This window comes from Emys orbicularis, chromosome 6 (assembly GCF_028017835.1).
Source record: "Emys orbicularis isolate rEmyOrb1 chromosome 6, rEmyOrb1.hap1, whole genome shotgun sequence".
NCBI classification, from domain to species: Eukaryota; Metazoa; Chordata; order Testudines; family Emydidae; genus Emys; species Emys orbicularis.
The window spans coordinates 41,989,235-42,013,702 of record NC_088688.1 but is presented as its reverse complement, the minus strand read 5'-3'; the positions used below and the strand labels follow the sequence as shown (position 1 = coordinate 42,013,702).

At 36.8% G+C, this 24,468-nt stretch overlaps 1 protein-coding gene across 1 annotated transcript in view; it reads right to left on the bottom strand.

Annotated features, from left to right (window-relative positions):
- Nucleotides 1–24,468, bottom strand: part of SREK1 (splicing regulatory glutamic acid and lysine rich protein 1) — a 54,135-nt gene that overhangs the window by 12,467 nt on the left and 17,200 nt on the right. Inside the window, exons 3-8 of the mRNA XM_065406249.1 lie at nt 17,898–18,013; nt 11,573–11,737; nt 10,046–10,224; nt 9,249–9,379; nt 8,001–8,115; nt 3,276–3,395 (exon numbers count right to left, since the gene is read on the bottom strand). Coding sequence (XP_065262321.1) covers nt 3,276–3,395; nt 8,001–8,115; nt 9,249–9,379; nt 10,046–10,224; nt 11,573–11,737; nt 17,898–18,013 — 826 coding nt within the window. The remainder of the gene's footprint in view (nt 1–3,275; nt 3,396–8,000; nt 8,116–9,248; nt 9,380–10,045; nt 10,225–11,572; nt 11,738–17,897; nt 18,014–24,468) is intronic.

Here is a 24,468-nt window from a genome sequence, read left to right as displayed (position 1 = left end):
TATACATACATATATATCCTGAACTGTGCCACAAATCCAGGATAATTGTTATTGGACTTTAAACAAGGGAAGTTAACGTACATATTAACAAAGGAGGGAAAAATATACAGACCGATGGATTCCCTGTTATAAAAAGGCAAATTTACAGGCAAAGGCAACATTGTCTTATTCTCATATAGAGGCAATTCATCAGTCTGGAGTAAGCTATTAGGAGTTGGCAAGCTACCCAAAACACAGAAAGGGAGGAAGAAAACAGAAACATATGGCTCACGGAAGGATGGCAGACTGTAGAACCTGATGACTAAATGCTGTACCTGAGGAAAATGGGATATCCACATTGCAATATTTTGTGAGAGAGTGGACAGATGCCCAGGGTGCTGCTTTGCACATTTCTTTGTAACAAACAATTTCAATATGCATGAGAAGTGGATACAGATTTTGTAGAATTGCATCTTATAATAGATGGAAGGATTTTACCATCTTTTGTATAAGACATCTATTACTTGTAGCCACCAGCAGATGGTTTCTTTTGCAGCTGGAGATGGTTACTTTTGGAGCTATGAGGCCTTTGGTTTTGCCAAAACGATCTTTTTCCTGAACAAGTTTGTTCTGTCCAACTAATATTTAATGGATTGACAGACATTTAACTTCCCTAGAAGAAGAAGAAGAAGAAGAATTGGGACAGAACCAAGATAGAAAGAAAAGAAAATGAGGAAGCACCCACTGGTTCCAAGGGCAGCTCTTTTAGTTCAACCAAAAAAATTCAGCTTCCAGCTGGCCACAAAAGCTTTGATTGGAGAATGAAATTTTGCTACTGCCTTGGTGAACCTGCAAATATGAAAGTCTGAACACAAACTCTCCTTTCCCAGCTGAGAGGGCTCATAATGCAGCCATATGGATATATAAGAGGCTGAGGTTCAGACCTTTACTTAATCTATCAAAGAAGAAGACTAATTTTGAGTTATTGAATATGAGCCAAGGCTTTCTGAAGACAAGTTAGACACATTAGTAGGCCTGACACATACAATTCTTCCTGGATTGGAGGAATACATCCAGTATTTGCTTGGAGTATCCAAGTTCCCACAGATTCATCCTCTCAAGTTCTTCTACAAGCTAGAACTTGTCGATGTCTTGACAACAAAATGATCTCTGAATCAGAAGGTCTCTGGTGAGGAGTAGTCATCTGAGAGCAGAGGTTGCTGAAGAGGCATCAGAATCACTTTTCAGAAAATGTTCCAATCTTTTAGCCACTGAGCTTTTGGAAGCAATTGTTCCATCTTGCAGTATTGGTTGGTTTTGTTTTGGTGGTTTTTGTTTACGAGTCAGATGAAATCTGAAGGTTTCTCTTGGCTGTGGGGCTCATTTGGGATGATCCCTCCAAAAAGAGACCCAGTGAAAAGCTTATGTGATTGCATAAATATCTCAAAACAAATACACTGAAATTTCGGGATAAGTAAGAACTCTGTGAGGATAAATGCCAGAAGAGATCACAATAAGAGGAGCCAGTAATAGGTTTGCAAAGCCCAGGATAGCTAGACTGGTTGAGAAAGATTAAGCTGCTTTGGCCACCAGTATGGGACTTACTCTAGGAGGCTCATAAGTGTAGCTAGGGCTCCCTTCAGACAAAGTCCAGCCATGTCCCCACGATCCCTACCTTTCTCCACCAGAACCAGTGTTTGGTCAAAGTTCTTTCCACGTAGGCCTTCAGATGATCAAGATCCAGTGGCCAAAGGCTCTGGTGGGGACACCTTTTAAGAGGAGCCTGGGAAGACCACTGCTCCCACCAATGGGACATACCATCCAGAAAGGCTGAACAGGTCAGGAGCAGGGGAGTGCTAATACCCAGTGGCCAGAAGGAGCTAGTCATTGATGGATCAGGCCCAACCAATTCCACCATTGAGGTGCGTTGCTCTCTGACATGCTGGAGGAGGAGTGTGTGTCATGGGGAGAGAAGAGGCCAAATTACCTACAAAAGCAAGTCTGAAGCCCCCCTAAGGTAGAGCAGCGGTTCTCAAACTTCATTGCATCGTGACCCTCCTTCTGACGACAAAAATTACTACACAACCCCAGGGGAGGGACCGAAGACTGAGCCTACCCAAGCCCCACTGCCCCAGGTGGGGGGGGAGGGGGGAAGGGGGGAAGCTGAAGCCCAAGGGCTTCTGCCCTGGGCGGGGGGGGGGGGGGGGGGAGCATGTAACCTTAGCCCAGGGCGCTGGGACTTGGGTCCTGGGCATTGGGGCTTGGGCTTCAGACTTGCTGGGGCCCAAGGCCAACACCAGCCTTGGCGACCCCATTAAAATGGGGTCTTGACCCACTTTGGGGTCCCAACCCACAGTTTGGGAACCCCTGAGATAGAGTATATAGAGATGCTTGTGCCAGATGGAGGCAGGACACTAAAGACCATTTTGGCGCCAAAACTTCTATCCAGTAAGCTGCGTTAATGAGTACCTGTTGATGTGGATATTCAATAGTCCATCCCAGAGTGATGGATTGCCTGTGTATGAGAATTATGCTATTGTTCAATAAGATGAAGAATTAGCTTAATGGAATCCTGTAGTTGGCCAAGCCAGATAGTCAAGGGGACTGATCATGAATAACTGGATTTGGATTAGGCTGGTAACAAGTAAATATTTCATAACACAAAGATGTATAGTTTTATTTATAGGAGGGAAAACAACCACCCCGAAATAACTAGAAAATTGGCAGAGCTAACACACACACACACACACACACACACGGTGGATGTCTGTTTTGTGAATACTTGCTGATTTGCGCCCAAATTCAACCCTAGTCTAAGCCAGTGCAACAACTTTGGAGTGATAGTTTGTGCCCACTTACATCACAGTTGAATTTGTCATGTAGAGCAAAATTTCCAAACTTGGTTGCCTAAGGTCTGGCATTTAACTAAAAACTATCTTTTTTTTCAATGATGCTGAACAACTGTAGTGACCACTGACTTCAGTGGAAGTTGAGGAAGCTCAGTACCTAAAGTTTAGGGACCCCAGTTTGAAAATTTTAACCATAGTATTTATTTTGCATAGTTTTCTTCTTGGGGAAATAAACATTATTTCAAACACCATGGAAATCTTCACATTTCTACAGCCATGAAACTGATATCACAAAGGTAGGTATAAAATAGAAATAATTTGAAAATTCAAGACAGAATAGCTTAGAGATGAACTTAGAGATTTCATTTTTCACCTGCAGTCTAAATTTTCTAAGTTCAGAAGCTATGAACTAGAGAATAACACCAACTGTAAGCAAAGAAAGCTCACCGGGAACGAGAACGACTTCTTGACTTCTGCCTTTCCTTAGACTTGGAACGTTTTTTGGGAGGACTTTTGGATCTACGCCTATCCTTCTGACTAGAGAGTGATCTATTGTGTGATCTACTCCTGCAGCAAACAACATCAGAGAATAAATACTACATTTAACCTTGAGACTTCAGAAAAGAAACAACTGAAAAAAATACATAAACCATGGAAATTAAATACATGGTATTTCATCTAATTATTATGCCTAGCCCACAGTGAACTTTTTCACAGTTCTCCAAATTTAAAATTTGATCAGGCTGTCCCACCTCTTTCAAAACAATATACCATTTAAAAAACTCTGTTACTGCAATGTCATAGCAAAGAATTAACACAGAGAAATGTCAGGAAAAGCAGAGTTATGAATCATACAGCAAGTGAACCTCCTTGAATGTACTGTACAATATTAATGCATCATATTATCATCCCAACGAGGGTGTGAAGTTTAGTGCAAATTTAATTTTGTATTAATCAGTCCATGTTGCTGGCATGCAATATAGAAACTACGCCTGCTCAGTTAACATATTTTTACCAAAGGAGTAATTATGTATGATTGTGCTATTTGAATTTTACTGTAAGATAAACAATTTAATTTTACAATATACTGCTGTTAAATCTATACCTTTGTATGTATACACAATATGGCTTAGTTACAATATTTTGGATCACCCTATTCCTGTGTGTTTAAATTATTAAATGTAACATTGTATTAATGTTTTCTCTTGCATTTCTTCAATCATTCAATGTGTGGACAGGCAATCTTAATTTTTGCATTTTCTACACCCAGAAAGAATCAACCTCCTATGTAACACAGGCCACAAAATTTCATCTAGCAATTCTTGCATCAAAGTTCCTAACTTCTGGTTCAGTTAGGGCATATCTTTTAGAAAAAATATCCAATCTTGATTTAAAACACATCAAGCAATCGAGAATCCACTATATCCTTAAGTAGGTAGTTCCAATTAAAGGTACCATGATCAATCGCCTCGTAACCTTCTCTTGAATAAGCGAACTAGATTGAGCTTTTAAAGTCTCCCAATGCAATGCAGGTTTTCCAGACCTCAAACCATTTTCCTAGCTCTTTTCCAAAGCATTTCCAATTTGTCAATTTTTTTTTTTTTAAATAGAGAGATCAGAACATAGTTTTCCAGTACTGGTCTCAGTCTGCATAGGTATAATCATAGAAAAAAAAAAGGGGTGCAGAAATACAATAGGAAGAATGTTATTCAACATAAAGATCAGTAGAGAGAAGAGACAGCCAGGTAGGATTGATTCTAGGTGAATTTCTATCCCCACCCATTTCACACTCCCATCCCTTTTAACACAACTGTATCATTTTGCATGAACAGTATCTATTAGGTAGAATTTTTTCTCCCTTGCATTTGTTCTTTTCTTTTATAAACTTCCTTAACTTTATTTTTCCCTTTCTACCACCATGATTCTTATCTTTTGTCTTTTTCAATATGACTTTTCTATGTTGGGTAAATATTTATCTTTTTTCCGCTCCATTCTCTTTCTTTTCCTATGTTATTTTGTCTTCTTCCTTCCCTCCTCTTCTTCTATCATTCTTTTCTTCTCTTGTGTTCGACGTTCCCAACCTTTGTATACTTTCTCCACCTTCACCATATTCTGGGACTACTGAACACTTCAAATCTCAGAGTGGGTTCCCCCTCTCCCTTTTTCTTTTTTAAATCTGCACCCTTTCCTTTCCCTCCAAAGTTATCCCAGTATGAGATACAGGATAGGCAATATTCACTCTGGACCAATAACAAATTCAAGGTTCTACATCTGGCACCATCAAGGCTAGAAAAAAGTGCAGTATACACATACTGATGGACACAGCACTTAATTTTTACAATCCTCTAAAAATTAATTACATTTTCCCCTCCCTCCAAGTCCTGTTCAGTTGGCTCATGGTAATTAAAGCAATTTGGCTTTACAGATTTAATCTAGCTTGGCTTTCCAGCCTTAGTACTAACATACTTTTAAAAACTCTCTGAAACCTCTCAAGTGGTTTTTCTGTAAAAGATGGCAGATCCAAAACATATGATGGTGTGATATAAAGTTTTAATAGTCCTAATTTTGGATTATCTGCCCAACCTATCTGTGGCTTTGCACTTGGGTATAACATGGCCATCTCAAATCCATGCTAATAAATCCTTTATACCATATCATCATATATTCTCTCTTAGTCTGTATATATGACATTCCAATATAGTGTATGCATTTATTGAATGCCAAATCATAGAAATAAATGCAAATAGATTTATTCCAATGTGCAGACACTTAAGTAGAAACATGCTTGACTTATTTCTGTATACACATACTCAGTATTCACTCAGATTGGTGTAGAAAATGACATGCTGTGATATTCTCCACATTATTTTCAATAAATTATAATTTACTGATTTGAACCTTTTTTCTTTTAACTCTGAAAAAAAGTACACCCCGCTCAGAAAACTTTGTACTAGAGCTGGGCAGGAAATGTTTGTTTGTTTTTGTCCCACAAGAATTTTCAAGATTTTGAAAGTTTCCTGTCCCAAATCAGGATGAAAATCTTGAAAATGTTAACAAACCAAAAATCTGGGAGGTTACGGGAGAAGAAGGATTGGATCAGACAAATTCATTTAATGAATTTTAAAATGCTTTGTTTCAATTTCAAACTTTCGCTTTTCCTTTTTTTTAAACCTATAAATTAACTTCAATTTAAAAATTAAATGTTGTGTCAACCCCCAAAAAGGAACTTTTGTTTAGAAAATGTCAAAATTTCAAGCCTTTCTTTCAAAAAAATTTCAAAACAAAAAATTCATCAACACCTTTCCCATGAACAGTTTAGGATTTGACAAATCAGCATTATCTGACAAAAAAAGAAGTTTCATCAAACAATTCCAGATCAGTTCTCCTGAGTTTGATATTTTAGGGACCAATTTTAAGTTGCCTTGCCCCATCTAAACTTACCAAGGAAAGTGGAGGTTGACAGGAAGCACTCATGTTTATTACTGTCTAAATCCTGAGGAACAAAAAGTTGCACAAAATGCCAGCACTCCCTGTGTTCTGCAATTCAAGATGCATACTCAAAAGAGGGTATACCAGGGGAAAGGTTAGGGTTGTTTTGCCTACAGCTGTGCTTCACATATTAATGTGGAATAGACTGTCAACTAATTCCAGCTCACTTAGAATAAGGCCTCTGTGATTGATGAATTTGAGATGAAAGTAACTCGGGGATGACAAGCCACCAAGAAACAGGGTATGACTGAGGGAGGTTTATTCTGAAAATGCTGTTGACTCTCTGCCAGGATCAGAATGATCTTTAGTTCAATAAGTCCCCAGAACTGACTTCAAAATAAATCCATCATGCTACTATGCAAAGCATTGGATTCAGACATTTATTTACCTGTATCTAATTTTGAAATAGGCAAGTGAGAATTTGGCTCTTAAAGCATAGTCAGTTCTGAGTTATCCATAGACAAAAGAATCTGAAAATTGTAGTGTGTGACATGTAAAGCTTTCCTAAAGAGAAAAAGCTGTCTAGTTATGTGCTGACTGTCCCAAATAGGCATTCAGCAAGTAACTGATTGTAAAAAAATAATTCTTCCATCTTCTAACATCATAGAACACAATCTCTGGTTACACCTACTGGAACAAGCCATAAAACTAAAGCCAACCCTTCAGCGGTTGACAAATCGCTTCTCTTTGGTAGTATATGGATGTGGTGAGTCCCTATGGGTCACCTCATTGCCCACCATGGAGTTCTGGTAGTTGCCACGTGACAGGACAATACATTCAGGGGCATAACACAACTGCAGATGCAATACTGAGGAAACAACTTTAAAAAAAAAAAAGTTACTTTACATTCACTTCTATGCTAAATTTCTCTCACTCTTTTGCTATCTGAGGTAGTGGGTACATAACTTTGATTATCCAAATGGCTATGGGGATATTTCTAAGTTTCAGAGAACAGGAATTCTGATTTCAGGAGACATTTCCAAAATCGAGATAACAAGAGTTTACCCTTGTCTCATTTATGGGTAAAAAAAAGTTTGCAGGTAATTTTTTAAGAGTATACAGACAAGTTTTCTTCCACTTTTAGATAACTTGGAATTTAGAACCTAGCCAAATTTTAAACATTGAAAATCAAAACAAATTCTCAGACCAAAATAGCGGGGATTAAGTATGAAAAAATTTAGCCAGAATTGGTGCGGGGGTTTTGTGTCAGAAGCATTTTCAGACTGAGTCCGTTAAGTAACATTTATAATTTTGGGATGCTAGGAGTATCATATCAGTAAAAGCTACCAAACCATCGAACAATCCAGGCCATCAATAGAAAAAAAAAAAATCTGACTACATTGTCCACCAGCAAAGCAATTAATTGTATCACATTCTGAAATCCAGACCTTTCAAAATTTAACAAAAAAATCAAACTACTAAAATGTGAGCATTTTATCTTCGTCTGCTCTAAATCAGTCCTGTATCTTTTCAACACTGTCCAAAAATAGCTTTTCCATGATGATTATCTGGTTTTGGGGAATGAAAATCTGTCCAAACACAGAACGTTCTTATTTTGGTCCAGTCAACAGTATCAGGTAGTTCAATAAATCTCTCCCAGCAGAATTCAAAGACAATCTCAAAAGCTACTGCCATCAAGAAACACAGTGTAATCTCTTAGTGTAAAATGGAAAGTATTCTCACCTGCGTTTTGAGTGTGATCTTTTCCTTCTAGATCGGGATTTTGAACTAGATCTGGACTCTGAACGAGAATGGGAACGAGATCGACCGCCTTTTCTTTCACTGCTCTTTCCAGACTCTGAGAGGAAAAAACCACTTTGCAGTGTAAGCTCAGAACATTTAAAGATCCCAGTTAACAATCTGGCACAAGTGGAATGTACCACATATAGTGCAATGGGCCTACTCTCTGCACATCTTCCTTCTTTGCAAAAATCCTTCAGAAACATCCAAGAAAGTCATTGCATATACTCGTTGAGTGCAGCCATCCTGCAGCAGTACACATAAACCAGATAATTATAAACAGCTAGCTGAGTAAGGAATGGGATTTATGTTGCTGCCACAATGCACAAGTTTACAACATGTTCTCTTCTTGGCTTATTCAATTATATAAATTACTTTTTCTGAAAAAAATTAACTTCTGAGAATAGACAAAATTCAGAGAGTAGTAATTTTGAAAACGTGCACAAAAAGTTAAATGACACTCAGCACTTAAAGCACTGTATAAATATTAACTACTTAATCCTCACAACCCTCTGGAGAAGTAAGTAAAGGTATGATCCAAAAACCCTGTAGTAAATGGAAAGTTTTCCATTGACTTTGATGGGCAGTGAATCAGGTCCCATCTGATGATACTATGAGTAGTATTAAAGCATTAAAGAAATAACTAGGAAATTTTAGAGTGTTGTGTCTTCCAGTTTTGTACAAGGCAGATAATTATGCAGCATCTAGGTTTGTTAATGATAATGAAACATCTCAAAGGTCTATGAAAAATCTTCATTGTTATCTTAATTACAAGTTTTTTAAAAAAGATAAACCAATTCATATTCTTTAATGACAAGCAGAGGACAACAAAGAATTGATAGAGTGAAAAATGTAATGTCTGTAAAGCACTTTGAATATAAAAAAGCACTAGCATTAAGCATTATTAGGTATTATAATAGTATTGACTTCACAGTTTTAAGCTATTGATAGCATTCATTGAACAATTCTTTGAAAACAAAATATGTCAAAACAAATTTGAAAAGAAACCTGGAATCCACTGGCTTGTCACATAAGAAAATAATTTAGATTATTCAACTTTTACCAAAGACAAATACTGCTCATCTTGGGGGAGTCCTTTTCTCTGTCTGAAAATGCTCTATAAATGCATGTCAAGATACACTGTTTGAGATATACTTGTTTCCTCCTAACTAGTGAACATAATGGATTTACCTGGCTCAATAGCTGCCGATATGAAAGACTGGGCTTCCCTTACTCTCTTCATCACTTCTTCCAGTTCCTTGGCAGCAGCTTGTGGAGTCATTTCAGGAGGTTTCACTATTGCATTATTGGAGTGATTTATTCTAAAGTAAGGAACAAACCTAGCTTTAAATTTATGCTCGTGCACACTTTGTTTTAAACTTGATTAAAAAAAAAAAAAAACAAGATAAATATACACTGCACCCTATCCAAAATTAGCGTGTCTATAGATTTTTTCCTTATAATCACCAATACAATCCAAGTATTTACACGTAGTACCTGGTTTTTATTGCCTAAAACCTTTTTTACCTTGAATAAATGCACTAATACACATGGTGATGCCCATATTTGTGTGGCATACAAGCATACTTTCAAACAATACAAGAAATTTAACTTTTTTTTTAAATTATTATTAAAGGTGAAATTTATATCCTGAAACCTATTCACCACATAAGCACCATATTTAGGGCTTAATTAGAGTTTAGCGCGGATTATCTACAAGGTGATGGATTTCACCCTCAGAGATTAAATATTAATATAGGCTGCTCTGTTCTACCCGTATCCAGGGGAAGTCACATTTCACTCTTGAAAGTGTAAAACAACAGGTATCAAAGGCTACAGAAAGCAGTACCCTGCTAATACAGGCCTTGCAAACTGCTTTGTATGGCAGACCTCCACAAATGAGAGGCATAATTACAGACACATTTATAAAGATACTGAGAAATCTTTCGTTCAGAATTCATTTGGATATTTTCTGTTTAATTTCTTACTTCAGTGGCCTGTCTCCAAACATAACTCCATTAAAGGCAAGAGCACGAGGTACAGAATTTTGGTCTGCGAATTCCACAAAAGCAAACCGTGTTGGTTGGGTCTCATCACCTGCCATTCGCACAAACTTCACTTCTCCAACTTGTTTAAAAAATTCAAGCAGCTGATCTGCTGTTGTAGTCTAGAAAAAGTCAAAAAGCTCAGGTGAAGTAAAATATGTAATGAAAAACACTTATCCAACATACCAGGTAACCTAAGAACTTCAGAGATTAGAAAAAAGATTTCATTAGTCAAAGGCAACGTGAACCAAAACTTTTACATTTCTTTCCTTCCTCCATACAAGTTATTTGGAAACTAGCCAATTTAGAAAAGGGAGGATCACATTTTATTTCTCCACACATCTAAAAAGTCTGCTTCTATTTAAAATGGTGCCACTAATACAAAGATATTTTGAAAGGGTGATGTTTGGAAATTATACATTATTGAAAAAAAAAAGAAAAAAGAAAGATGTTAACAGAGGTATGTTAATCCAACAAATTAAAATAATCAAGGAAAGGAAAGGTGAAAATGCTTATCCTCCCCCTCCAACTGCCTGTAGAAATGAAGGAAAGGATCATTGCAAGCCCTGAACTCATCATACCTGTGAATAATTAACGTATTTCCATACAGATCTGCTTTTTTCAGGGTAGTTCATTTGAAATCATCAATTAAAAAGCAATTTATTTATACTTCAAATTGATTAATTTCATTTGCGTTACATATACTGATTGAAAGTGCATCAAAATAATATTTTTAATATTTTTTAAAAAATGTTGTTTCTATCTATTCACCCATCCAGGGTTTTAGAATGGAACCCATCACAGTAGTGACTTTCTACTTAGGTATATTGTTAGGCAAACAAAACAAAAGCCACATTTACTCTTGACTGAGTGGCATTTTCATATTTAAATAACCCTCTGATAAATAATTGGCCATTTAAGGAAGAGGACTTCATTTCCCTGTTATGGATACAGAGGACTTTTCATACTAGATTATACAAGTCCACCAAGACGAGCCTCCTGTGATGGCCAATTATTCATACTTGAGAAAAAGGTAAATTCCTTCCCCACAGTGCACCTACCCTACAGAGCAATGCTGCACATGGATGGTGGGATGACACTAATTCCTTCATAATCCCTGAAGTGATCAGTTTATTTATTCTGATGCAGATCATCATTATTTCAGAATACACAGTGATAAAACCATTAAAATCTGTAGTATTTGTTTCTTTGCAGCAGTGAATTCTACAGGCTGTCTTCTCCCTCTCACCCCACGCCATTTCCCAAGCAGCATTCACAACACAACTAATAACCACAAAAGCATCTTCTTTTATTTGTCTGAATTATCTTCTATTATCTTCTATTTTTACCATGTGGAACAAACTCATTATGCACATATGGGTCTTTTCAAAACTGTTTAAGATTATAAATCACAATGACGTGGGCTAAAAACTACATTTAACATTTCAAATTTGACAAAAAGGACAATACCTGAGAATTCAGATTTCCAACGTAGACTGTTCTCCTAATTTCATCAATTTTGGAAGGATCCACATTTCCCATAATTGGTGGCTGTGGTATTTCTCCAAGTGCTGTAATATTAGGGTCCAGTGCTGCTGCTGGTATAGCTCCCAAAGTGCCAAGTGAAACACTAAGCTAAAAAAACAGAACATGATTTATAAACAAATGGGAGATTGTGTGTCCCAGCAAGGCTTTTATCCCAAGTACATCTGAGTAATAAACAAAATACAAATTAAGTACAGAGACAATATTTTTACAGTTAAACCCTCACCTTACAAAAATTCTATCCCCCAAATTGAACCTCTCATATATTAAATGTTCCAAAATTCGGCCACAGTCACCATCTTATTTGAGCTTTTTGGCTAGTGATGCTATAGCATAATCAAACAGAAAGATAATGGCAGAATTCCCCTGTAGAATATAAAACATGAACATTTATGCCCATGATATTAATAAACATAGAATTAGCATCTAGGGAAAAGGCAACTTTCTACTTTGTGTCTATTGCACCTTCCTAGCATGAGACAATAAACAAGAATTCCATAGCTATGCTGTCAAGAATGACATAATTCCCTCCCAAGTCTTAAATTGTAGAGAAAGAGACCAGATTACATTTTCTTTTGTGAAACACGTGCTTAGATTTGAGTTTTTTCCCTAGATTAATATAAAAATTGACAAATTGGAGGAGGAAAGACTAATATTGCTCAACAAAGGAGTTTCTTATGATTAATGCTTTGGCTGCAATGTTTACAGGGCCATGGAGAGCCCAATGGGAATAATTAGACACACAGTTCTCCTTAATTTTAAAGGAAAATGAGCATCCAAATCCCCTACATGGCTTTGAAATCTCAGCCTAAAGCTTTTCTAGCTTGGACCCACTGCTAACGTGAAAGCTCAGAAGAGGACCTAAACTGGCTGAGGTCTAAATATTTCTTATTCAGTCCTGGTCCAGAACTACAGAAGCAGCATTAGTCTTGGGGATCAGTGATAGATCTTGTGCAACATCAGAGGGGTAAATGAACACCGTGTACCAGTGGAAAATAGAATTCCATAGATAGTATATAGCAGTTGTTTCTATCCCTGGTAGATTGAGACAGATTAGGTTTTAAAAATCCAACAATTCAATTAACTATCACGCTTTTCGTTACATACATACACACAATTGAATTCCAAAGTGATTTTAACAAGTATCTTGACAATTGCTAGATTTTCATATTCCTTATGTTGGTGGAAAACCTGGAATTCTAGCATTCAAACAGCATTATGCAGCAATTCTGTGGACTGTAAAGCACTAGCTGGTAGGCAACAGAGAGGTGGTAAGTAACATGGTACCATTTCCTCCTTATTTCCAATTGCTTCTACATGAGTTCAGGTGTCTAAAAACAAAGACGTGCCAGTCTAGCTACATCCACCAGGGGTTACTGCAACATAAGAAAAAGAGGAGGAGGAAAGTAAAGAGTAATTGATCTCAGGGAATGGAACTGCCATGCACTAGCACGAGAGGTGCAGGGAGCCCTTCACCAGGTGAAAAATGTTCAGGGAACAAAGAAAACAGGCAGGTGGGGAGGAGGACCACCAGGCAGCGTACCTCTGGAAATGGAGGACAAGCCTGCAGGGGAGCAGAGAAATGAACCAAAAGGCCAAACAGATTATGCCCGTAACAAAGAGGAACAGGCAGCAGCAAAGCACAAGTAGGGAGAGATGATGATCAAGCAAAAGAGAAATACATGTAGCTGACTGGGGGAAAGAGTGGGAAACAGGACAGATGACAGAAAGAAATGAAACAAAGAGCAGGAGATACTTTTTTCCAAAACAGACAAAACACTAATTGCTTTAAAAAAAAAAAAAGCAATTAAAGTACCTAAGACTTTCCTAATACTAGCATTCCATGTAAGCATGCTGCACAATTGTATATAGGATTATGACTGGAGAGATGGGAGGAGTTGGTCTACACCAGGCACACTCTCCATTAAGATGTAATGTATGCCATGAAAAAGTTGAGAATTTCCTATTATAAAGCATTTAGTCTTATTTCTAGCAGCTCTTCAAGATATCAGCTGCAAAAATCATGCCACAACTCCTGAAGAGGAATAAGTGAGATAGTAATCAGAATAATGTGACTTTTAAAATCTTCTGTATTCTGAGCTGCCAGAACTAAATATCTATTGTTGGAGTACAAAGAATGTTCTTATGATTTCCCAACTACTGCTCCTGAACCAGAGATAAGAAAAAATGTATGTCAATCTCTGGTTCAGACTTCTAGAATTATTTCCAAATCTTTATACGGTATAAACTTCTGTGTTTCTTTTTAAGTAACACAGAAATACTAGTTGATAACTGAAGTTACAAACACAAGTAGTTAAGATCTGCTCCTTTTTCAAAATGCAGGGATGAGGTATTTTCTAAGATCATGTATAAATCACTATTTTCCTAATTCCAGAATGGAAATCATGAGCGTTAGTTTAAATTTAATGATTCTCCAGTTTTAGGTCACTGGCACCAAATTTCACCCTCTTTCCTCTTCTGCCAGAATGTATTCATTGGCGAACAGCAGCTCACTTTGGCTTGTATTCACTCCTTTTACCTTCTGGAGAATCCATAAAGAATACAGAACTAGGATTTTTCTAAACAAACATCAAATATTGTCAAATGCTTTACACAAGCACAACTGTCAGTCCTTTATCTGGCATTTAAAAGGTCACTCTTTTGTGGTTGCAAGGAGCTCAGATCACGTGTAAGTAGTCTCTCGGCCTATTAAAGGCTATTATCAAGTGTCTCGATGTGTTTGGTCTTTTGGCCCCGAGATGAAAGCCTGGTCTGTGTCTCTTGAACTGTGAAGTACAAACATTATCTTTTGATCTAATCTGAACATGCAATGGAAAAATAAATACACTTTTGGGGACTGGAAACCCTTTTAATTTTAGTCTGTAAACTACCAGAGATAAAAATGCTAAGAGTAATGGTCTTCCCTTGTACATGCGTCTGAAAATACCTGAGCGCTATTTACAGCAAATCTGGTTTCCCAAACATGCATTGACACTATTAAAAACAAATCTTTAAAACTGAAATAACACAACCACCACATTGGTGTTGATGAGAAATTTTCTTAAAATATGTTAAAACATCCACATTTACATCCATCCACCTATAGGGGAATTAAAGTGGATCCAAACCAATTACCGTAATTAATATGCCAAATGGCTCTAAGGCAGGGGTAGCCAAATCCAGACTGCCAGATGCTTTTGAACACACTCCAAAATCTTTTTATTTACTTATTTTTATCATTATTGTTATTATTTTTCTCTGGAGTCTGGACCTTGACTATACCTTGACCAAGAAATTTGGACCCTGACAAAAAATAATTGACTACCCCTGCTCTAAGTGCCTGATCCTGCAAAGTGCTGATCACCCTCAACTCCAATTGGTTCTGGAGGGAAGCCAAGCGCCCCTGCACCAGAAGAGGGCACTCATCATACTACAAAATCGTGACCTAGTGCAACACATTACATCCTTGTCACCAGGAACTCACTATGTACTGGAGAAGGCTATTTCCCAGTGACAGAAACATTAGATGTCTTTGAAGAGAGTTGCAATCCACCACAAAATGTGATACCTCATTTTTTCACCTTATGTCCCTTATTAACATGCAACAGAATGACTGAAACAAAGATTTCACAGATGGTTGCCTACTTGGCCTTTATAAGAATTTGTAAACTGGGGGGAAAAAAATCTCTGACTGAGAAATATTTGCCTTACTTAGACTGAATGACAAGGGAAGATGCTGAATCAAGTTGGAATCCGCAAAGCCTGAAGCAAGGGGTTAGAAGTTTCCTGGTTTTGATAGGTGTGATTATTTTCCTAATCTGCATGTTTTCTAAACAAACTACATCCATCTACCCAAAGGAAAGGTTAGATAAGCTTTTAATTGAATAAGAGAAGTGGAAAAGGCATACAACAGGTTATGCAAGCCAATATCCTCTGGACAAAATTTCTTTACCATCTCACTATCTTCAACTATAAATTAAATTATAAATTATTTTCCTTACAAAAAATAGTCAGTCATTTTCTGCAGCATCAAAGTGGAATAATGCCTTCACTTTCCAAAATATGGAAGTGATCTCTCATGACAGATGCCATAACATTATGTGGTTAGTAAAATCAGTTGACCAGTTGAGTCCAAGTCTAAGCATTATCTTCTTCACAAAGAACAAAGCAAGTTCCTTGTTACTGAAGAAGTATTTATAAGAAATGTCATAACTCCTGATCAGTCTAAGCACTAGGCCTATTCTATCATTCTCAGTGCTATAAAAATTAGTACCTGAATTTATTTTAGGCTGCAACAGAGTACTGCTCAATGCGTCTTTTAAATTCTTCCTGAATTACACCTCTACCCCGATATAAAGCGACCCGATATAACACAAATTCGAATATAAGGCGGTAAAGCAGTGCTCCGGGGGGGGGGGGGGGGGAGGAGGGGGGGGGGATGGGGGGGGGCGCGGGCCTGCGGACTCCGGCAGATCAAAGCAAGTTCGATATAACGCGGTTTCACCTATAACGCGGTAAGAGTTTTTGGCTCCCGAGGACAGCGTTATATCGGGGTAGAGGTGTACTTTAATAACAGAAAATTCTGAGAGTAGAATTGGGCAGAGATTCTAAAAAAATATTTAAAATGCTGAAGGTTGAATATTTTCTCTTGGCTAAAGTCCTAGAGCGCAGATAAACTGAGTAGTTAACTTCTGGAAGATGACTTATAATAAACAGGGGTAATTTCTGCTAGGTGATTAGATTAATCTGGTTCAAAATCCAAACAGTGGATTATTTATGGCTGGAGCAGGGGCATTTATGGGCACAAGGCATTAAAGTGTCAGTAACAACATTTTTGACTAATGAATTTCCCTGGCATGTAAATGAGGATGGGTACTGTTTACAGGAAATTACAAAAGGATTGAACTATTGATCATTTTGCAGGAATTTTGTCTTTTCATTTTAGAAGGAAAATTTTTAAAATACTACAGTGTCCCTTATACAACTACTAGGGTGAGCCGGTGTCATTCTGTGCATATTAGTTTGCAGAAGGTCAGTAGGAATCTATCATGTGTGTCTAACTAGTGGCTTGATGACTACTGCTTCTTTATGAATATTCACATTGTCTACAAGGACTAATAGGGCAGAAATCATCATATTCTAAAAAGGAATAATGCTTACCAGAAGGAAGAAAAGAGTCCTTTCCAATGTTTCTGAAACTATTGCCTGAGCCCTTAGCCAAGCCTGCTTTTCTTATGCCATTTTGTATATGAGGAAGAGACCTTAGAATGTTCATTTCTTCTAGAGGTTTGATCAATATCAAACCAAGAAGTTGAAGGTGTTGTTAATGATGCCAGTAACAGAGTTTGGTGAGGAGCCATTCAAGGGCACACTGTTGTTGCCAGTGTCTGTAGTGGTGCTGTCAAATGCACAATGCAGAAATCTAGGATGGTACCAATAACGGTTCTGGTGAATGCAGAGCTGCAGCAAGGTCAGTAGCTCAAGGCCCCATTTCCTCAAATAACGTGGGGCTGATGACAGGGGAACAGAGGGAAGACTCATTAAGCGCAGTTTTGTTGAAGGAAGGTCTGCTTATTCCTCCGTTCCTGGTGGAGAGGGAAGGGGGATGGTAGCCTGTTGCTGCCAGAAAGGGTTAGCAGAAACAGAAGGGAAGTTGAATATGCAATAAGTAGAAGCTAGAGAATATAAAAGCCTCCGTTCTTTTTGCAGTGATAGCATTTTGAGGCAAACATGCAACAGCCCCAGTCACTGGAGGGAGTGTGCTTGAGCATCCTAATGTGGCATTCTAGCCTTCCAAAGGACTGAATATGTTTAATTCTAGTATTTTAAACTTTATTATTATTTGGGGAAGGGGAATGGTTGGTAGTATACGCATTGGGTCAGATTTTACTCCTGTCTATACCCATTCAACTAAGATGGATGTAATCAAAGACAGAATCTAGTCCAGTACTTTGCAGAATAGGAATTTGGAAATAAAGAAAAACAGAGTGAATGTGCTGGCCATACTCTAGCCTGACCTCTTGAGAAAAATCAAGACAGAGGGATTTAGTGTCTTCACTGACTTACTAAGTAGGGTGTGATGTCATGGGACTGGGCTATTCCAACTTAGTAGGTAGGATGTGATGTCATGGAACCGGGCTATTCCTTTTCTCTCAACCCAGAAGGGGAGAATTCTTGGTTGGGCTGAAGGAGGGAGCTAGAAGAAACAACAATTTATTAACTCCAAGTCAAAGAGATTAATTTTACTTACAGTAGTCAGAGGAGTTGGTGTGGGTATAGGAAGCAACCCTGCACCAGGCATCAGGCTTGTCATAGTAGGAGCAGGAGCCAATAAAGAGAGGGCTTTGGCTTCATCTGGGATTTTACCTGGAGAAGCAAATGGAAGTGTTAGAGAGAGTTTGAACACCAAACTAATGTTATTCTTTTTATGATTTTACTATTTACCCTTGCACTTAAAAACAATAGTAAAGAAAAATGAATCTATCTACCAGATCCTTACAAAAAACAAATAAGAACTTAAGTTTTTCCTTTTACCCTGCTCTACTAGGAAAAACAAAAGTGAGCAAAACTTCAAAGACTAGCAATCTCATTAATGGATTATTATTTTAAAAACTGAATAATGTAGACAATTATTTAACACTTTGAGCTATGGGTCACCTGTACTGGAAACTTAATGTTCATGAACCAAACGATATCAAGCATGGACGCTTTCCCAGGGCGGTGTTTTCGCGGTGATCGAAAGTTGTGTTACACATGACAACCGTTCGTGTAGGCTGCATCACTAATAGCACACAGAACATCAGATACAGAAAAGAAGAACATTTTTTAAAGTTTAATCCCCAGAAATGGCAAATAACCAAATTAGTTAAAAAAAAAAAAAAAAAAAAAAAAAAAGTATGTGCTAATTGAAATCTGTCCCTTTTCTTTTACGGCTGCTACCTGCTTTTGATAAATAAATAAATATAAAAATTACCAATGACCCCATACAAACTCTGTACTGCAGGTAGAGTCAATAGGAGGGAAAAAAAAGACCTGCACCGTTTCTCTTTCTAGGTTGTCTCAATGTAACTGGGACTACAAGACTTAAGTCTCTTGTCATCTAATTGTAAATTTACTGAGATGGTTGCTAAATTACGTTTCCCTTCTAAATGCACTACACTTTCATATATATTGCAACTGTGACTAACAAACTCCCCCGTTGTCATGCCAATAGTTTATTAAAATAATTTCTCATCTGAATAAAATGAATGATGGTTATATGTATAGTTATAACAAAAATGCTGGGCTAAGAAATCTTCAGAATATTAAACTCTATAATATTTAAACAATTTGCTAAATGCAAATACTGATTTCCAATTTAAGGGAATTAAATCACCACAAAATCTAAACAGTGAACTGAAAAACTGTCAGAGAATTCCTAATCACACTAAATAATTAAGGACTTCATAATCTGCACCAAATTGCCAAAGTAACCATAAAACAGCCCTCATACATTACCTCATGCAATTTAGAGGTGTTAATGGCTTTCTACAATAATGAACTTTATAAGTACTATAACAGTACTCTTCTGGTAGTACTTCAATTTGCACATACATTTTCATTACAGATCTCTAACTTCAGGAGTTTATAATGAATACATACAAAAGGACTCCTGATTTTAAAGTAAAATATGGGGTAAATTTTCAAAGCACTATGAAAAGTTTTGGCAGTGCAATTCCCATTAAAGCCCACGGGAGTTATTTGACTAAAAGAATGTTTTGAAAATATGCACCACAATTTGCAGCTCTAGAATGTATTTGAGTTGCTCTGTCCAAAAGAAAATAAATGTAAATAAACTCAATTTTAATGTGAATAGATGTTGAATGAAAGAAATAAAAAACACAATTTCATCTAAAATTTATGTTGCACCCCTGTTAATCAAACACACAGCTATTTAACTTTAAGATACATTCTGTGAAACTTTGGTCCATAATGTACAACAGACCAACCCACATTGCTATCTTAAAGAGAAAAATAAAATCAAATTATTAGTGTCTGAAAATTACCTTCAAAGTAACTTCTTCCATAACTTTTTAAAAACATATCTGATCTAAAGCCAAAATTGTATTTAGCATGAATATAGCGCTTTACAAGCCTTGTTTTAAAATTAGACATGCGATAGCATGTGAAGTTATAATGCCTGATTTGCATGACTGCTCATGAAAAAGCAGGTATTTGCTTGCACAAATTGTCAGTTATGCAGCTGAACAGATATTTACCTACATAACCACAGTAACTGTGCATACAAATTAGGCATACATTTACACAGCTGATTTTAGGGAAAACATAATTTATGTTTTTAAATTGCTGTTGAAACATGAACTAGCCATGAAGGTCGATATTACAGAGCAATGAGGCCCTAATCCTGCAGAGATATCCTCCCGTCTTTACACTTGGCACCTATATAAAATCCCACAAAGTCAATGGGACTTTACATGGGTGGATCCACCTACAGGAAGCTAGTAGTAATGCTGCATTCTAACGTAGTCCCCATAATGCACATGCCTAATTTAAGCATGCACTTAAATCTATCCCTATTCTGCAAGCACTTAAACATATGCTTAACTTTAAGTAGATGCTTAACATGCTTAAGTGCTTTGCTGAATAGGGATTGAATTTAGAACATGCATAAATATTTAGTTGAATGAGGGTCATCAGTTCAGAAAGGTACTTAAGCATGTGCCTAGACTTCAAGCATAAGAACAATGCCACTGAAGTCAATGGGACTATTCATACATTTACAATTAGGTACATGCTAAAGTAACTTGCTGACTCATGACCGCATAAGGTAAACTATTATAGCAGTCTGCCAGGTGGATAACATGCATTTTAAATTGAAATTTTTATTGAAATTTCCCTAATACTTTTGATTTCTCACCTATGTTAAAAAAAATTAAGTAGATCTGGTCAAAGTTTTTCCATAGTTTTACTTAAAAAGAAAAGAAAAGAAAAGAAAAGAAAAGAAAAGAAAAGAAAAGAAAAGAAACGAAAAGAAAAGTGGCTTTTTCTCAAAGAAGATCTTTTCATGAAAAATTATCAACATCTGGGTTCTGCAGATGTTTCTTCAATATTTTCATTGATTTTTTAAAATCAAACTCATGCTCAAAAATATTAAACAAAAATTTCACACACTAAAATCCTGTGGAAACTGTCCCAAAAAATGAATCAATTTAGAACCCTGAAAAATGGAAACAGTTTAGAAATTTCAGAAATTTTCCACCAAAAAAACCCACAACAACCTGTTTTCCTTTTTCCCCCACCCCCCCAACGGAACTCTAGTAAAAAACTGATCAGATTATTTAGCATTAAAAATCAATTTAAGAGCTCCAAAGGAACCGGTTATGTTCTTGAGTAAATATATATTTTATTACATCCCTTAATCTTTTTTATAAAAAAGGAATACAAACCCAGAAAAAATATAAACAACATTTAGGCTACTGCACAATCTGACATCTGTTAAGACATTTAAATTTAAGGCTCACATGTTTTTCTTAATGCATATTGCTATGGGATGGGTGAAGTCAAGCCTTAAAAGTTGAACTGAAATGCTTTCCCCAAATATATGTATTTATTTAAAAAGTATATCATTTCAACTTCATAGATCAATTTCTTGACTTATTTCAATTTATGCCGGTGCCTTAAAATAGTTTTAATGACCTTTGGGTGTTCAGTGATAAATGACAGATCTGATTCTCATTTGCAATAAGGCCCCTTTACACTGTTCTAGCATTACAGAGGGACCTCTTAAGTGGGGCGTAAATTACTTTTACATCCATTTTAAGACACTTCAGTGGATCAGCGGCTTGATCTACATTTCAAATTTATACTGGCATAGCTATATGGGTCAGAAGTGTGAAAAATCCACATCACCTAGCGACATAGCTATGCTGTCAAAAGCCCCAGTGTAGATACAACTATGCTGACAGAAAAATGCTTTCGTTAGAATGTTGTTCAGGGAGGTGGTGCTCTTGCACATGGAGAAAACTCCTTCTATCAGTGTGCACTGCAAGTTCACTGAAGAGCTATGCCAGCATAGCTATGATAGCATTGGCTCTGTAGGGTAGACATGGCTTGCCAGAGCAATATAAAGTGGCCTTAGTGTAAATGACAATTAGGCCCGAGATCAGTAAAATTATAATGTATAGTCACAAGATTCCATTCTCATGCAAGTGTTCAGAAGGGATCAGTTTCCTTGTGTTTTGTACTATAAACTGATGGATTATAAAAACAAACAAACAAACAAAAAAACAGCTTCAGTGATGAACAAGTATCTTCAATCAAAGACACTTTATGCTCATATCTAATCTGGAGATTAGAAGAATAAATTATTTTCCTAATATGTTTAATCACTGGGAAATACAAATTTATGGATGAAACCATTTCTTAGAAAATCCCTTTCTGTTGCATCTAAATGAAAATGCCATTCTAATGTGTAAAGGTTAAAAAACAAACAAACAACGCTTCCCCCCTCCCCCCCCCCCCCGCAAAAAAACAAACAAACCAAAAAGTTGTTTCCATCTTCCCACAAATAGCAATGTTAAAAGACAACATATCTGACAAAATACTCTCCCATCAAAGCCTCAGAATCCATTTACACTAATGTGTGGTAAAGGTTTTTCTTAAACAAAAGTAATACATGAAATCCCAACCCCACTGAAGTCAACGGCTAAACCTCTGTTAACGTAAATGGAGTCAGAATTTCACCCACAGCGAATAAAAATTCTAGAATGTTCAGAATTTTCTCAAGAGTCATTCCAAAATAGATATCTTAACTTCTTCATATTAAAAATTAATACAGAAACCTTATGCTGTGCTGGTTATACAGCTTAAAATAAAACTGTGCTTCTGATCATGGGAAAGAGACTGATTAAGATCCACGACTTTGTTTGGAAAAGCTAGATTCTTAAGAAAGAAGTAATAAGAAAGAAAGTTTCAGCTGGCTTTTTCAGAGACATACTTTTGAAAATATGGTCCAAGGAGGAACACACACATGTGAGAGCTGATATATCTTTATCACTATTTTAGTCTTCAGACGTCAAATACTGATCTGCCTGTCATAGTTGAATTAAGATGCTTAAACATATCTCTAAGGCAGTGTTTATCCCTAGTTTACAACAGAGAATTTAGCTGACCTAATTCAACACTTGGTGTATATACCATCCACCACCCTCATAAACAGCTTCAGAAAGTCAACTTTAAAATGAAACATCATGACCCCTTTATGAAACACCATTTTTACAGAACTGAAGAACCAGTTCACAAGTAGAAGTGAAAGAGATTTAGCAAAAACAAAAAACAAAACAAAAAAAGGGACAAAATTAAAAAAAAAAAAGAAAGGAAAGCAAAATAAAAAATAAAAACAGAGACAGGGCGTCCATCTTCAGCGGGCCAGACTTCGATCTCATTTCCCCCATGAAGGTTTCACTTGACGGCAGGTTTAGTGGCATGGCAAACAATGCCTAACTCAGGCAAGTGTAACAGGTCTGCCTTGGCCAGTCTAGTCATCTAATAATGCACACATATCACACAGAGAAAACATACAAAACCAAATTAATAGTCAAAATCCATCTACCAGAAAATGTGGACATAAAGTTTAGAATGATGGTTAGGGCAACATCTTTGTTACGTTTCAACCTTTGCTTTCTAAAGGTATAACATTTAAAAAACAAACAAAACAAAACCAAAACCCAGAAAACCTGTGATGCACAAACAAAGAAAAGGGTAACATTTTGACAGTGCAATGAAATTTAACTTCATTTAAAATATCATTTTTGGTTAATAAAGTAGCAATGGTGAAGTACATATATGAACGTTAAAAATGAACATTATTTTCAATGCTTAGGGGTTCCCTCTTCACACACTACTGAGGTTGCACTGTTGAAAGGCATTCTAAATTTGTTTATTTTTTTTAAACCAAGCTTTCTGTATCCTTTTCTCTTTTCTATCCATCCCATCAAGCTTCGTTTCTGTACACCAAGCCTTTCAGAAATGGCACTTTTGGCCAACGGCAGAATTTAAACTTTGCAGTAGAACACAGCTGTTACTGCTTCAGCAGCCCATAGTATCAATCACGTTTACAGCTATATCACCAAATATTGCACTGTGCTCTCCAGAGCCATATATATCAGCACACATCTCCTTGGAAAGTTAAACTATCATCAATACAGATAGTATTTACAAACTAACATGAATGGTTCTGTAATAAAGTTGCATAGAAACAGCATATTTATGGTGTGAAATTTTCAAGTGGGTTTGTCCCACAACCCAATCATGTTCAGTTAGTTGTACACAAGCTCTGTATTATTCTGTAGAGTCCACAGTGACTTGTAAACAAACTGCTATACAATAATAGTCCTGCTTTCAGATTGCCTCTGTCAGCTATGAAATGGCTTGAACATGATTGGGGAGGTAAAAAATATGTTCTCATAACTTCTGTTGTATTCTTCCTCTATTATTATCTATCACCAAGAGACACAGAAAAATTCACCTTTACCTGCCTGCTGCCATGCCACCTCAGACTGAGACCCCATCACAAGGAAAACCCAAGAGTGGTGTTGATTCATTAGGAAGCAATCTTCCCTCTCTGGCAGTACTGAACCAGTGTTTGAGTTTTCTAGATGAGACATAAAAACTAAAATTGTTCCCGATCATCCTCATGAATGATCTTGTGGGACCTTTTCAAGTGTATCAACGCTCATCAGATATCTTCTGCCTACCTGGATTCCTTTTGCAGTTTCAATTGGATACAGTATTATTCTTTTCTCCCTGACTTATAGATTCAT